Source organism: Corvus kubaryi, unplaced genomic scaffold (assembly GCF_017639235.1).
Source record: "Corvus kubaryi isolate FWS band 111438036 unplaced genomic scaffold, C.kubaryi_AGA036_p1.0 37391, whole genome shotgun sequence".
NCBI lineage: Eukaryota > Metazoa > Chordata > Aves > Passeriformes > Corvidae > Corvus > Corvus kubaryi.
This window is the reverse complement of record NW_024581130.1, coordinates 9,134,030-9,150,284: the sequence shown is the minus strand read 5'-3', so window position 1 is coordinate 9,150,284 and position 16,255 is coordinate 9,134,030. Positions and strand designations below refer to the sequence as shown.

General features: G+C 40.5%; 1 protein-coding gene across 5 annotated transcripts in view; it reads left to right on the top strand.

The window, feature by feature from the left end:
* The window catches only part of EPHA3 (EPH receptor A3), a 186,284-nt gene that overhangs the window by 157,320 nt on the left and 12,709 nt on the right, over nt 1-16,255 (top strand). For 3 of the 5 annotated variants that reach the window (XM_042037906.1, XM_042037903.1, XM_042037902.1), the window contains exons 12-15: nt 260-321; nt 2,578-2,787; nt 10,027-10,215; nt 12,322-12,515. In XM_042037906.1, the coding sequence (XP_041893840.1) occupies nt 260-321; nt 2,578-2,787; nt 10,027-10,215; nt 12,322-12,515 (655 nt within the window). The remainder of the gene's footprint in view (nt 1-259; nt 322-2,577; nt 2,788-10,026; nt 10,216-12,321; nt 12,516-16,255) is intronic. The other 2 variants (XM_042037905.1, XM_042037904.1) reach the window with 1 other exon arrangement.

Below are 16,255 nucleotides of genomic sequence, written 5' to 3'. Positions count from 1 at the left end.
GAGGCAGGACTGCCTGGAAAGAGGGAATGCCCATCTTACAGCTCTGCTTCTCTTCCCAGTGCCCTGCGTTTTACTGTGCATTTGCCATCTTTGTCTGCACCCAGCCTTGGTTTGCCTGTGCATCTTTTGCTTCCTTTCTAAATGTAAAAATTATTCTTGGGGTTAGGAAGATTTGGACACATTCCTGAAATGCCTGGGTTTGCTGATTGTATTCCAATGTATTCCTTTAAAAAACCTGACCCCTGTGCTCTGTTTGCAGGTAAACCAGTTATGATTGTTACTGAATATATGGAAAATGGTTCCTTGGACAGCTTCCTACGAGTAAGTGCAATAGGAAAGTAAATGGGGCTGAACTGCCTCTTGTTCTGAACTTGTTAGCGATTTTCTGCCGCTCTACACTGATTCATCATCAGCTCTTGTTGCTTGATAATTCTGTATTTCCATTTGGGTTTGTGTGTATCGTGATGTGCCCAGAAAGCCACGTAGGGATCTGCTGGTCCATTTGCAGTAAGCATTTTTCCAAAATTAAGACAATTTTGGTCTCATTAGTATGTCACATCTACTAAAAATGAACAAAACAAAACATTCTGGAGCATAAAAATGAGAATTGTTTTTCTGGAGGCTGAATTGTGACTGTAATGCAGTTACGCTTATTAGTTGGCATCCTCTATGTCTAAGCAAGAGATTTTTTAAGTGGATGGATTTGTGGAAATTTTATCAGTAATGAAAACGTGAGAGAATAGCCCCATACCTGAGGATGTTAGAAATCTTTAGCTAGCAAAGTCTACTGGCCTGTTTTCTTTTCCCAACCTTAGACATACTAATGCTGTGGCTGATTTATCTTTGTTTTCTGTCAAAGTTGGTAGTGAGCCTAAAAAAATTAAAACGCTCCCTGTGTCACCAAGATTTACTTGTGGCAAAACAAGGAGTGCAGGAGAAATGAAATCCCATCTGAGGGGAAACACTGGTTTAATTTTAATTTGTTAGGGCAAACTCAGCTTTGGCTGGGAGACTGCTTTGGTTCTGCCATGGTTGAATGACATTATCCCCCAAATTCATAACATTGAACTAGACGTTTAACCCCAAAAGGGGATATATTGTCAACCTTAGTTTCACTATGTACTATATATGTTATGGTGTCTACTGGAGCATGTAAAATACATATAAATAATGTGTCAGTAGAGCTGAATGAAATATCTCTGTACTGAACTATATATATTTTTTGTTTAGGCTTGAAATCCTTGAGGAGAGCTCTGAGGAAAGGAGAATAATTTCTGACTGCACAGAGCAGTTGTTCAGCTTGTTCTTTCACTTTAGTGTGATTTTGGTTTTTTTTTTTACTACTCTTGTGTGGAAACATAGATAAGAACCTTGTGACTCATTAATATCACAGGCAACTTGGGCCATATAACCCCTTCTATAAATGCCTTTGAAAACTACTTTGTTTGCTTTCCCCATTGCTATTGAAAGGCTCTCTGAGCATCTGATTCTGTTCGTGGTTAGAAACCTTCTGGTTTTTAGCTAAATCTTTTCCAGAATCTATGTAAATTCTCTTGGGTTGGCTCTAATAAAAAAAGAGGGACAGAAAACTGCTAAGAATCTTTTAAAATAATTAATTTCTTCATGAAGGGGAATTCTGAGAAACTGTTCAAGCATCCACTGTGCCATATATTTGTCTAATGTTTACAGTGCTAATATCACCCCCAAGTACCCTAATCAAAAACGAAAAATGGATTCAATCAGTCTGGCAGACTGATTCATGTCAGATCACCTCATGTGGCAGAGCCAGCTCCCCTGCATTTAATAAAATTCCAGAAGCAGCAGCATGAGGAGTTGGAGAGCTGCCCATGAGGATACATTTACAGCACTGGGGAATTCGTTTGGGAGCTGCACTACAACAAACTGCTGTCCTATTGTCTGTATATCCATATATCAATATCAAAAGTAGATGTTAACAAAAAGGATTAGTAAGAGTTGGGAGATGTAAATTATGCCCGGAAGTAGATGATTAGAAATATATGCAACCAGTGGTTTCGAGGCTAAGTCACAGTGTGTTTCAGTAATTTCTATGTTCCTGAAGTTGAGGAAAATTTTAAGGAATTAGTTTAAAACTAATGGAATTTGAAAGCCACTGACTCAGATCAGCATTTGCTTTTGTTAAATCAATTTCTTGTGTAATAGAAAACTTTCATTAGGCCATTGGGGAAGGCTTGGATTTTCACTAAAAAATCCTGTGGCCTTTCAGGGAAGTTGGACATCTGTTTCTCTAATGTTCTGACACTCTAGTCTCAGGAGCACACACAACTTAGATTTATGTGCTGCTTTCACACATGTCCCATCTAGGAAATTAAAAATCTGCTGACAGCAAGAGGGGAAAAATGAATTTTTATCTGAATTGCAAATCTGTCCCCTTCCCTCAGCTGATTGGGAGATCAACATGGTTCCACGTGTGGCATGTAAATCACAATGCCTGACTCACGAGCTCTTCATTTGAGGAGCTTCCAGGGTATTTATAGAAAAGTCTGTGCAAGGAGGAACATGAGCAATCCCTGACATGACATTTCCAATGTTTTCCAGAAGCACGATGCCCAGTTCACAGTGATCCAGCTGGTGGGCATGCTTCGAGGGATCGCATCTGGCATGAAGTACCTGTCGGATATGGGTTATGTCCATCGGGATTTAGCTGCTCGTAACATCCTCATCAACAGTAACCTGGTATGCAAAGTCTCTGATTTTGGTCTCTCTCGTGTGCTGGAGGATGACCCAGAAGCTGCTTACACCACAAGGGTGAGTTCCTGTGTTTCTTTACCCTTTTAAAATTCTTGTTGGTTGTGACAAAGGCTGAAATCTGGTGATCCCTGAGGCTGTGTTGCAGTCTTGTATGGCCAGAGATGTTCAATAAACCAGAAGCTCATCACAGTTATTTTTTAATTCATGTCTCAGAGAAAATAGAAGGCAGAAAGTATGGTTTGTGTTGGTAGATTACTTTTCTTAAACTATGCAAAATCCTTGGCTCAGTTTCTTTCTTCTGGATGTGTAAAGGAGTGAATATCACAATTAAGCCCTGAGTTCTTTTGGCACACAATAATTTAAGACCTCATGTGTACTTTGAGAAGTTTTAGTTGCACTGCTGGTTTAGCTCCCACACAGGAAAAAAAAAAATTATCCTACCCATCAAATTTTTGTGTGTTTTCTAGTATGACAGGACACATGTATGGTTGCAGCATACTGATATCACTGTTCTGCAAGGCTGTATGATTTATACCTGCTCTTGTACCTCTAACTGAGTAAAAACTTGATTAAAACAAAAAAATGCACACCTGATTATCACCCTGAATAACACTTCCATTTTTTTGTGGAAGCCTTTGGCTGTTTGTATATATGTGTATTACACTTGGAGATCTGGTTGTTCATTTGAATTCTGTTTAAAGGGAATTTTGTTAACTTTAGACAAAGTGACATTAATATCCAGTATCTTAGTCAAGCGTAATTTGCTTTGCTCATAGTAATCACCTCATCTTCACTGGTACAAACCAGATTACAATGTATCAGCACAACCTTCATGTGGGTTCTCTAAGTTTTCCTTCATTCCTGAGCACTGACAGGAGCAATCAATAATTTTAGTAGTTTACATGCTGCCTTCTCCATGATTGAAATAAAATAACATGTGAGAAATGAGTAAAGAAATCCCGGCAGTTTTCTGACACATTATATACACATACATTAATAGATACGTATTTATCAATCATACCTTCATAACTTACCAGGCATAAAGACTCTATTCTTTACTTGACCTTTCAGTGTTTTCTTTGCCCTCTGATAAACTTTGTCATGTAGTTAGAAATATGCAATATATACCACTTTAGAAAACTGTCTGCAGAGATCTCTCATGGTTAACATAAAGAGAAATCAGTAGGAGAAAGCAATTTTCATTCTCAGTAGAGTCACAGCATTAACTAAGAAATATTCCTGGAATGCAAGAGTTCCTCAATAGAAAACGGTCCACTCTTTTATTTTCTAAGAATTTTTCCCAAACTTACTGTTCTTGCTGGTCTCCTTCAGATTATTTTCAACTTCACTACATTTCCCTTAAATGTGATGCCCAAACAGGATCCTAATCCACAGCACTAGGCATAGCATATTTATCTCATGTTTCTTACACATGACCTTTCTGTTAACATCTCCTTTCTCAATTTCTCATCCCTCCCCCAACACGTGTTCTTTACTTGGGCACACACCTCTGACAGGCTTCAAAGTTCAATTCTCTTATTTCAAAATTGATCTGGGCATGCAAATCATCTATAATTCAGTAAAGGCATTTTGTGTGCTTGCATTAAGAGCTGAGAATTCAAGTCCTACTTAATTCCTAGTTAACTTAGGATAGAAAAAATTCTGTCTCCCCATCAAACTGCAGAGCTTTTTATTAGGAAAGTGCACCTCCCTGAAAACGAAGCCATCACATCAGTGACATGTCTGTGGGTGGCTTGGACAAGCCAGGGTGCACAGATGTTTTCTGCGAGTGTTCCACATGAATTTGCTCTTACTTTCCTCCTGCCACCTATCTTCTGAGCCTACCTGCCTATTTGCAGTTAGATAGTGAAATCAGATGGAAAGAAACTATTTTGTAATCATCTGTGTTCAGTAAACTCCATCTGGCGTTTGTGGTGTGTGTGCAAACTGCTGCAGGAAGACGCTCACATAACTAAAACTTTCAAATACAACTTAGGACAAAGCTAAATTTTTTTCAAGAGTTGTTGCTGTGAATATTCCTCTGCCACATGTTGGCTCTGAGAGAACAAGAAGGCTATGTGATAGTCATCTTTTTTTGCTCACTTTTTCTTCAAAATGAATCTTATGCTCATGTCAAGGGAGTGTTTCCAGGTGGGATGCTTGATCCCCAGCTGAAAAAAATGGGGACCACAGATGTGAAACAGAGCTTCAGTCCACTGGCAGAGAGCTGAGCAGTTCATGCTCCTGCTGCTTGCCCATTTCACAAAACACAGGACCATTTCCTAGGCTGCTCTTAGCACTAATTACAGGACAAAGCCAAGACAAAGATAGGGCCACTTTTTAAAATAATGGCATCATCTCAAACTGTTTCGTGCCTAATAATGGCATTGTCCCCAAACTATTTCATGTCTTTAAAACTAAAGGATGACAACTGCTTTATAAGCTATTTAAAAAGACCCCAAAAAATCTAAATTATAACTGCAAGTTCAAACATTACAGAGTGTGTATTATATTGATGTCCTCCTGTCCTCCATCTCCTCCTACTCCCAGTTCTCCATGTAGCATCCATGGTACTAGGGAAATTTACAGAGTTAGCTGCAAAGATTAGAGTTAGCTTTATCTATTTAGGCTCCTTTTCTACCTCTATTTTCCACCTGTAAATGTCAAAGCCTGAGAATGATTACACTGCTTTAAATCATAGTTGCAAGTCAGGCTTGATCTACCCTCAAGAAGCCCAGCGAGGCTTTCAGTGCTCACCACTGCCTGGGTGAAATTTTACGTTGTGCTGTTCTCAGAAGCCGTGTCTGAAGCTTTGCATAAAGGCTATGAACATGTATCCTTTTATATATCAATAATTTATGTATCCCTTTATATATCAATGCATAATCTGTGATATTCCTGCTATTGTACAAGAAGCCTGAAGGACAATGCAAAGATCACAACTGCATGTGTGAAATACGGCGAATCAGGAGTTGTAAGGAACTTTCCTGCCTGACAGGGTCATTTTTTTACCTCCTGAATTATTGTCACTACCTTGATACCACAAAAGGCCTTTGGCAGCCTAGGGGCTCTGCCTGCTTACAGAAGCAGAAGCCAGTATGTGAATCAGGCTGACTGGCTGTTGGGATTTTTTGTTTTTTACAGAGTCTTTGTGCCTAGGGGATGTGCTGTAATTATCTACATTCTCCATATCTATTCACTTCTAATTGAAGCACCGAGATTGTATTACGATTGTCATTGTCAAATGGATCTGGTTTATCCTTATTATTTTTTCAATGTCTGTATGACAAGTGGGTGGACTAACGACACAGTATGAAGTGGAAGTGAATTTAAGCCATCACAGTTGTAGAGGGACTGTAATTGTATCTCTCAAAGACAATATTTGGGTAATCAGTAGATGAACTTTGACTATTTAAGCACATAGATACATCACCAGTGTTCATGGCATTTTAATGTAAATGCAGCCCATGCTGGACAAAAATCAGCTGTGTTTTCCCTATATATGCAAAAGCACAGTGATACATTCTGAGTGTATTGAAGGGTGTGGCAAGAAAGGAAACAAAACCCCATAAATTCTCTTGCCTGATAAGCATAAGGGAGAGGAACAGTGTTCTGTCATCACTGACTACTCTAGGAGGAGATAATTTCAATATAAAAATATTCATTAGTAAGGGACTGACAAGCAGCATCAGATAATTTTCAGGTGTGTAAGAAGGTAAGTCAGGCTCATCTCACTCACATGAAACTGTCTTGTTGTGTAGCAGTAAGATATCTCCTGAACTCTCCTAAGTTCTGGCATAATGAATGGATGTCAGACTTTTATCTTCAGCTTTTTCTGCAAAGTCCTTCTAGTCATTCAGTTAGAGTCCATTTTTCTTGATTCTCTTCTCCCCGGGCCTGTGGCTTAGGTGCCTGTGGCTGTCACCCTGTAACAGATTATAAATCAGAATATTGGAATGGGTTCTGAAGTCCTGGAAACAGCTGCCTTGTGCTGGAGTGCCAGACGTGCTGGAAATAAATTGAGGACTTCATTGACCTTAGATGAATTATACTGCAGGAATAGCAGCTCCATCCACAGAAGATAAAACTTTGGTTACCGCTGGCTCACTGATTTCAAACCCTGAGAGAGGTTCTCTGACCTAGACTGCCTGGGATTTTCAGCTGTAATAACAAACCCCTACAATTTCTAGCACCAAAGCTGTCTTTCTACTCAAATTCAGGGAGCTTGGCTTTATGATAAGCACACCCTTGAAGGGAGACCATGAAAAAAATATATTAAAACTGTATTTGTCTTCAGAAAATAGTCAGTAAATATATTGTTGTTCTTGTTCTTAAACTATTCCAAAAAAAGAGTCAGCAAAATCTCTTTTTAAAAATAATTATAAGACATTTTTATGACAAACTGGGGAGCAGAATACCAAAATTACACTTTTAGACTCTATTCAGTGGCAGTTGATGTCTTTTTTTAATTACATTTTAATTAATATTTTTGTCTTATTTATGGTAATGCTATGTGTATCTGCAGGTATATAGGATTACAGCTGAGGCTTAGCAAAGAAAATTGGAGAGGCACTGACACACACTCATTGTAATGCGGATCTGGGGTTGCTGTACCTTCCTTTTTCAGTAAAGCAAAGCTTTAAAAACTTGTTTCATTGAGTTTCTAATCTTCCTGCAATAAAGCAGTCCCAAAATGTTAGGAGAGGAATTAATTACCTTTTCTTTTTTTTTTTGCAAATCTATTTCTCCAATTGCATAAATGACTTTTTACATAAGATTATAAAGACCTTCTATCAAATATGAAATTCCTGCCCTTGTCTAAAGTGCTCATATTCTAGCCATGAGCACATTTTTCTGTGTGGCACCTGGCCATTATTTCTCTAGGGTTCAGCAAGAAGGGCTGAATTTCCCTATCTTGACATGAAACTACAAAAGTGACCCATGGAAATTCAGATTTTTAGGGAGCAATATTCTGAAAACTCAAAAATGTTACTATTTATGTGGGTCTGCTGGGCAGGCCTTGGGGACCTTGGCTTTGCAGCTGTGTCAGTCTGCTGAGCCTGTGGGACAAGTGGGAGATGCCTGATTAGGAAGTTCTTTCTCTTCGTGGTGGTGGGGTTTGTGTTGGTGTAGATTTAGGACACAGCTTTCCCCCAGGATTGACATTCTTTATTGAAAACCAAAGTTCACTACTAGCATAGAAAACAGAGAGATTGATTTCTTTATCAGCCTCACATCTAAAAATGTAAGTGGATTTGTTGTGAAAACACAAGGCTACAGGAGAGCTTTCCTTGTTTCTTGGCTGGGCCTTGGACTCGCTGAGGGCCCCTGGACACTTGTAAAGGGAGTATAGTATTGCTTATTAATTGAGTATGAGAAAAACAAAGTCATTTTTATGTTCTTGGTGCTGTTCTGGAGCAGCACTGGGAATTGTGAATAAAGTTATAATGCATGGAAAATACAATGTACTTTTTGTGACTAAAGAACATCATCTAATGGATTAAATTTCCAAGAGAGAGACAGAGAGACTCTTCATCTGGCTTCAGTGATATAACAGTGGTTTCAAATACTCCAGTTTATTTTCTGTGTCCTCTTTGCTGGTCCACAAGTGATACGTTAATTCGGTGTTTACCTAATTTTAAGGGTTGTGTGGAAAATGAAGGTTTGTCTTTTGGTAGGGAGCTCTGCTAAATAGAATGGGATCCATGAAAACCACATGCCAAGATAATTCCCTCCCTGACCTTTGGCAAGACTCTAAGACATATCTAGTGACATTTTGGAGGTCTAAATTGTAGTCTGAGTCAGGCCTGCCTGTGTTGTTTATACTTAATTTAATTTGTGCAATATTAGCCATGAAAATGAAGATGCGTCAGTGTTTTTAGACTGTATTTAGGTTTCTAATTAACACGAATGCCTGCATTTCTGTTGTTAACCTAGATAGTCAGTCTAAAGCTGGTGACTGTATAGCTACCTTCAGGGCAGGAACAGTTTATGGAAGTGTAGGCAAAGCAGTAATATATTTAAATCTTTTTTTCTTGCTGGTTACTCAGTGGAAGTAAGAGCACTCTTCCCACACGGTGGTTGTGAGGAGAGGTGTGTGACTGGAGTATAATGAGGGTGTCAGAAGCACTGCAAAGAGCTGGTCTGGTGTGAAATCTTCAGAATATATTCTGTACGTGTTGTGCATAACTGGAAATAACTTTAAACTCTCACAGCTTTTTGTACCAAAACACATTCACTCCAGAATTGTCTTCAGGAACAAGTTTTGCAGCGCTCTCTTTTAGAACTTTATTTTCTCATGTGTGACTCTCAAAAACCTCTGTCAAAGATGGTATCACCAGGAATTGTCTCTTGCCTCTAATTCTCTCATTTTAGAAACTCAGCCTGAGGTTCTTTGTGTGCATTTTACTAATTTGACCTACAGCACCAGGTGGTGGCCATGACCAGAGAGAGATGTTCCCCTAACTACCATGTTAATTGTACTGGTAGCTTCACTTCTCTTCAAGTTTGTCATTTAACGATAGCTTGCTTCTCTTATGACTGTAAAAAATGTCCGAGGCCGCTCTCCCGACTGACATATGTGCACTCTTCCCTCTGCACAGATGACCCCATCTGCATCTGACTTTCTGTGACTGTCTCAGGGAGCTTTGGAATGGGAAATTTGTGCTTGTGGTCACAGTCACTGCCTTGTGCAGCTGGAGGCTTGGCTTTGGTGAAACAGAGCAGCATCATGGCCCCTCATTTTCCTTGAATGTCCTAGAAAACATGGGGTGAAAAGAGGTGAAGCCATGCAGGTTCCACACCAACAGGGAATTCACTTCAGTGCCTTAAAATCAGCCAAAGCCAGCCCTCCTGTGGTGTGCAAAAGGACCTTGGGTTATAAGCAAGGACCTTGGACTGGGTTTTTCACCTTTAATGCTGCATGACTGTCGTGCCAGTTTCCAAACATTTTATTACTGAAAATCAACCAGTCTTGATTTACCATTCACTCTTATCTGTGCAAATTATGCTACACATTTTAGATATATATGTATATATATATGTATATATGTATGTATGTGTATAAAGTATGTATCCTGTCCTGGATATCTATACTGTATATAGATAAATCTGTGGTAAACCTACTAGATATCAGAAGATTTTGCACTGAAATGTATTTTACTCTCCCTTTTGCTCCCATGGTAAATGGCAGCAACGTTTTCCAGCTTACACTGGGGTTTTTTTCACACCAATATCACGATAACTGAGAATCTCAGAGATAAAATAGTCAACCACACAAAATCATATTTGTTGCAGGACAGTCAGATGGACTCTTTGGTTTTGTTTTCCTCCCAGGGGGGCAAGATTCCCATCCGATGGACGTCTCCAGAAGCCATTTCCTATCGGAAGTTCACGTCAGCCAGTGATGCCTGGAGCTATGGGATTGTCCTCTGGGAGGTGATGTCTTATGGGGAGAGACCCTACTGGGAGATGTCCAACCAGGATGTGAGTAAACTGTTATCTGAGTTAGGTTCTCAGATTAAGGAAGTTCTCAGAGTAAGGAATCAAGCTGTGGAAGGAAGCCAAGCATGATGAGACTGAGTGGCTCTGAGTTTTTGATGGTGACATTGAATAAGGTGGAGAGATGAAAATCTCTGCATCTCCCTGGTTAAGTAAAAGTTCATTGGAACTTAACAAATCCACCATCTTTATAGCAGAGTGCTTTGGACCTCTGAAGGAGCAGAGTAGAGAATTTTATCCCATTGGTGGTTTCCTGTAAGATGATGCAAACAATTCCACTGCAGTGAGGTCACTGCCTTTTACATTCCTTAGTTCGTTTTTAGAAAACCCTCCTAAATTTCTGTTGATCCCCTTTGGTTCCACTGGTATAATATTCTATAGAAATTTTCTGTAAATGTCAAATCCACTGAATAAATTGCTCTTGGCACTTGTGAAAAAGAGAAGCAAAGAATTTCTGCTAAGAGTTTAATGAAACCAAAATGCTTCTGGAAGTAATCAATGGATAATTTAGAGAAGGAGAGTGATCTGATTAGACTTCCAATACAGGTTTCTTTGTAACATTAGTAAACTGTCCAAGCCTGCAATCCAAATGATTAATGGAGGTCTCCCCATTTTTTAAAGAAGCATAACATTTCTCCAAAGAAGATTTTCATTATATCTGTTTTGGGTTCTTCTTCTGTTGTTTTATTAATTTTAGATTCATTCCACAGGAGTTACTTATGAACCAAATTTTATGGAGTGCAGTCGCTCACACAAATAGATTTTCCAAGGAACTGATATATATTTTTACAAGTCCTGAATTAAAATAAATAAGTCAGTAACACAGTTGTAGTTAAACATTTTCTGTACTACTTTATGTTAAACAAGGAAAAGGAGAAGAAAACTTCCTTTAAATTGGTACCTCTGCAACCCAAGTCTCTGCAGAAAACAATGCATTTCTTTTAATTGGTAATGAATGTTTTTTCTATTGTTTGTGGAGGTTAATGTATCCTGTCGTGCAGACTGATATGTTAGTGGAATGCCTTTAATAATATCCCATTAAAATCAGAAACAGAAGGATTAACCTATTTATGTGCCTCTCCTTCATGGCTGCTTAAACCATTAACTGTTCTCTTGTCCTTGTTCTGATTCAGAATAGTTTGTTCTGCTTTTCAATTAATTGATCCAGATAAAAAGGAAAGATTAACAGAGTACGGCTTTGTAATTTTCTACTTTGAATGCATTGGGGTTTTTTATTCATGGTGCAATAGATCCTGTAGGCCCGATCAAGAGGTGTTAGACTCTAGTGAAAAGGCTGGATTAAACAACTTCTGGACAACGTAAATTCTAAACTGTTCTTGTTTATGTGTGTGTCAATCTGGAAAAATTATAGACAATCTAGACAAATTTTATCAATCTAGGCAAGTTATACAAGAATTGTATAACACTAACAGAAAGTGTATAGGTGTCTGTGATGTAAGTTTTAAAAACATTTTGTGGCCCTGTGAGATCATCCACGAGACCTTTCGTCTGTTGGTTCAGGATGTCCCGTTAGTGGGCAGGTTGATTTTTCAGCAGGGTAGGTTGTTTTTTCTGTTGTTTTTTTGAGTTGTGTCCACTGGAGGATGTGGAAAGGTGTTTTTTCTGTTGTTTTACGAGTTCAGTGTCCACTGGAGGATGTGGAAAGGTTGCTTTTTTCTGACTCTTTTTGGACTCCAGTGTCCACTGGAGGATGTGGAAAGCATGTGTTGCTAAGGATGATCAGAGGAGAGATATTCAAGACCTTTTGAAGGTTGGCATACTTAAGCAAGCACTTTCTAACTGTGGCTTTTGTTTATGGATTCAGTTGAACGGAGTGTGAGTTTTTGAGATCCTTTCCACACACTCACCTTCTTCAAAGTCACACACTGCATCTTAACTCCCTTTTCTGCATGCCTAATCTACTGCCTGGTTTACTTTGCAGATAAACGAGAGGCATTGCATGACAAGGCAATTAGTGAATAAACACGTTTGTTTAAACTCAGAATGTCCACGTTAATGCTCACAGAGCTGATAAAAACCAAGTTGGTGTAAAGTGCCTTTAAGTTTCCACAAACTTTTCTCATTGTGCAGGTGATTAAGGCTGTGGATGAAGGGTACCGCTTGCCACCTCCCATGGACTGCCCAGCTGCCTTGTATCAGCTGATGCTGGACTGCTGGCAGAAAGACAGAAACAACAGACCCAAGTTTGAGCAGATTGTCAGCATCCTGGATAAGCTGATCCGTAACCCCAGCAGTCTGAAAATCATCACCAACGCGGCGGCAAGGTGACATAGTAGATCTTACATTGCTCATGAACCTCTTTGATTCCTTCATCTCCTGTAATTAGGATTTGTTTGCTCTCTTTGCTGCCTCTTCACCCTTTAACTGTAGCTGTTTGTAATCTTTAAGGATACAGAATGCTTCCAGACTATCCCTTTGGGAGAAGGATTTAATATTATTGGTTTTATTATTGCTGTTGTTTTTATTAATTATTTGCTATTATTTATCCAATTTGTGAAAGATTTTTATTCTAAGGTTTTGAAACCCATTGTAGAATTGAGCAGAGTTTTATGAGAAAAGCACAGCTGGCAGATTTGGCCATCATGTGATCTTCCTTTTCCTTCTGCTCTTTGGTGGTGTTTTAAGTGCTTAGTGTTTCATAGGTTACAGCCAGCCACGTTCCTAAGTATCTTTCTGAATGGGGTCCAAATACACTTGTGCTCTTCTCTGACAAGTCATGTTAACTTTAATCATATGAATAATGTTTCTTTGCTTTCTGTAGTGCTCACAGACTTAAAAATGCACTTACGCTCCCTCTTAGATCAATGTGTTAACTAGGAATTAATTTTCAACCTGTGCAATATTCCTAATTGCATTAAAAACTTTCATTTTTAATCCTGAGTTTTCAACACGCTCTGAAACATCATCACTATGATGAGATAAGAATTATCTCATTGAGAGTGAGCAGCTGAAGAGTGTGTTGACACCTAGGGGCATAATGAGGATGTGGTGAAAGAAGAGCTTTAGTTAAGTAGGGTTAAAGAGAATTCGTTTGTACAATGCACATAATGTCATACTCTTACTGGAGGGGTGCAAAAGATGTAAAATTATTTTTAGCATGAATGCTAGTGCCAAATCCTCTGTCAGCAAAGCAGGCAGAGTCAGGAAGAAATGCACTCTGCTTCTCTGCTGCTTCAGACCCATGCCTTGGAGGTTGTTCTGTGTTTCACTGGGCAAGAGACCAGAGCCTGACACAAGGCAAGTTTCAAAAGGGAACACAGAAGACCTTCCTGTTAGACCTTTACTTGAGATGCAGCATGCTTCCCACCATGGCAATTGAATGGGAAGGCACAGAAGGAGCAAAGGCAGTGGAAAGAACTGCATTGATCCTGCAGCCTGCTGTGCGACTGCCATGGACCTTGCCTCCTTCTTCTTGGCCCCAGCTTTGTGCTGCACCCTCAGCTAGAGACTGACCACTCTAATTACCTCCTACTGCCACGCCAGAGAGGAGAAAAAGAAAGTAGAGACGGGAGGAGAAAGGCAGTCATACTAATGGGCTTTGCTTTTAAATTTATATATTGAGAGAAGATGGCTTGCACACTAGTTATGTTTCAATAATTTGCTTCGTGAGTCTTTAACACATAGGAAACCACATGCTTACAGAAGCAATTATGTCTAGGAGTTGACAGAAAAAAACAACCAACCAAACAAAACAACACCACACATTTTTGGGAAAAACACCAAACTGTTTAAACACCATTTTCTCAGTCAAGTACATTCCTTCCAAACACCTTGCACCCCTATTTGGCAAACAATTGGTGCAAATAATTATTTTATAGGGATATGCTGCAGCAATCTGCTGAATAGGGGAGTTGGGAATCGTAACTATCTTGTCTGAGTTTGGAGGCTTGATTGCAGAAACCGGTGCTGCATATTTTGCATTCCAAACAGAAGCAAAATGCTCCCTGTTTGCTGTCCTTCCAGTTGCAGATTTGAACCACAGCAGAGCTGAAAACAACATGAAACCATCATTTCCAGTTACCTGTTCATAGCCAGTAGAAGCTGATATCCTCTAATGGAGACCAAATTCAGTCTGAGCACTGTTTCCACCTGCTGGGCTCTGTGCAGGAGCTCCACAGTGGGATATTGTTCCCCTCTGTCTCTCTCATGCTCTCTTTGCTCCTGATCCATTCTGTGCTGGTGCAGAGGGGTGGCAGAGGCTGCACATCCCTAACACAGTGCCATGCTCTCTGCTCATGGGGAGGGAAGGAGGCTGCCTGCATGGTAGGGGACTTCTCACAGCTGCTTTAGGTGAGCTCTCAGTAAAATGCTCCTCCTGCTGCTGCTTTCACTTTGATACAGAGCGCATTTCTGAGGAGGGCGGCATCAAAGGGGATTTTATTCCTTGCTTCCTTCCCAATTACCCTTCCACTGCCACATCCCTGCACATTCCCAAGCAGTGCAGTCTCTCTGCCTTTCTGCAGCTCCTCACTCCCTGCTGACAGACAGGGCACTGTGGGGTCCCAGCATGGACGAGCCCAAGCCCTTCCCCTCTAGGAAGGAACTTGTTGCAGTTCAGGGAATGTGTGATCCGTGATCTCTCCATCTCACACTCTGTCAGTGTCTGCAGGCCAACCCAGGCTGTCCTTAAACACAACCATGTAAAAACACAAATGAGGGGTTGCCTGTGCCAGGTAACCATTGTCAAAGAAGACTAATCTCAAACCTTAGACTAATCTCAAACCGTGGACACGGCTGAAAATCTGCAGCCAGCTCCACACCCCCTTGGTGTCCTGCAGAGAGGCACTGGTGGCAGGTAACAGCCACTGGTGCTGCTGGCCAGGGACTGAGCCCGGAGGTTCAGCACCGCCTTTTTGACAGGCTGACAGAGAAAAATGAGGCTGAAAAATGAGAAGCAAGAGTTAAAATGGGCTTGGGGCTTGCCATAGCCTTGTGTGCAGGAATACGCAACTGATATTGAAGGGCTGTGAGTCAGAGCAGCTCCTGGAGAAGGGGACACAGTGGGATCCCTGCCAGTGCTCCTCTGCTGTCAGCAGCCAGAGAGGGACAGACATCACTGCAGAGGGAAAGAACTCAGGGACTCGGCCCCGAGGGCTCCAGGGACTCCATCTGCTCAGATGGCTGCTCTCAGTTGTTACTTGAGGCTGCAGCACTCCCACACCACTTCTCCTCCTACCCATAATAAGCAATTAATCTAAATTATAGAGGTCCCAGCTCTCTTTTAGCCATGTCTGTGGTGCTACTGGAGGAATGCTAAAGCTTGATGCCCACCATATGCTTGTAGGTGTTCAGAATATCCTCGGTCAGGGAAAAATGTTTAACCTGACGACGTCTGCTGCAGCTGCAAAACCTGTCTCTTCTTACAGATTTTAGGGCTGATGTTTGTTTAAAATAGTCACAGCACTGTTGTATCCTATTTAAAAAACATATTTCTGGAGGTGCATAGGACATCCCTCTCCTCTGGGTGCTGGTTGCTGTTAACTGACCTCCACTGGAGGATGTGCTTGGCTGTACATCTGATTCCAGGCCACAGCCCAGGCATGTTTTACACTAATACCTCACAGAAGAGGAGTCAAAGCCTTCAATTCTCTCTTTCCTTTAAAGTTTTCTATCCCTTCAGGCCACTCCATGGCATCTAATAATTTCTTGATGCCCGAGGGGATGTTTTTATCCTTATTGATCATTGCTTTGCAGACCATTCTACGTGCTTTTGAACCTTACACTGACAAAAGGTTTTTGTAGCCTCAGCACAGCAAACGTTTCATAATACCTTTCCTGGTGTTGTGTTTCATCTCAGATTCACGTGAAAGCTCCATTTCTATTCCTTGTAAAGTACAGAGTAGGGCTGATTTCTTTCTTACCTGTCAAAATTCACTTTTTAATCAGGTGGCCACCTTGAGCTCTTGCTAACAAGACCTGCACTGGTTCTGGACACATGGGTTTTTGTGTCCCTTAGGCTGCCTGGAGTTAACCAGCTCTGTAAGGGGCTGTAGGAACAGAACTC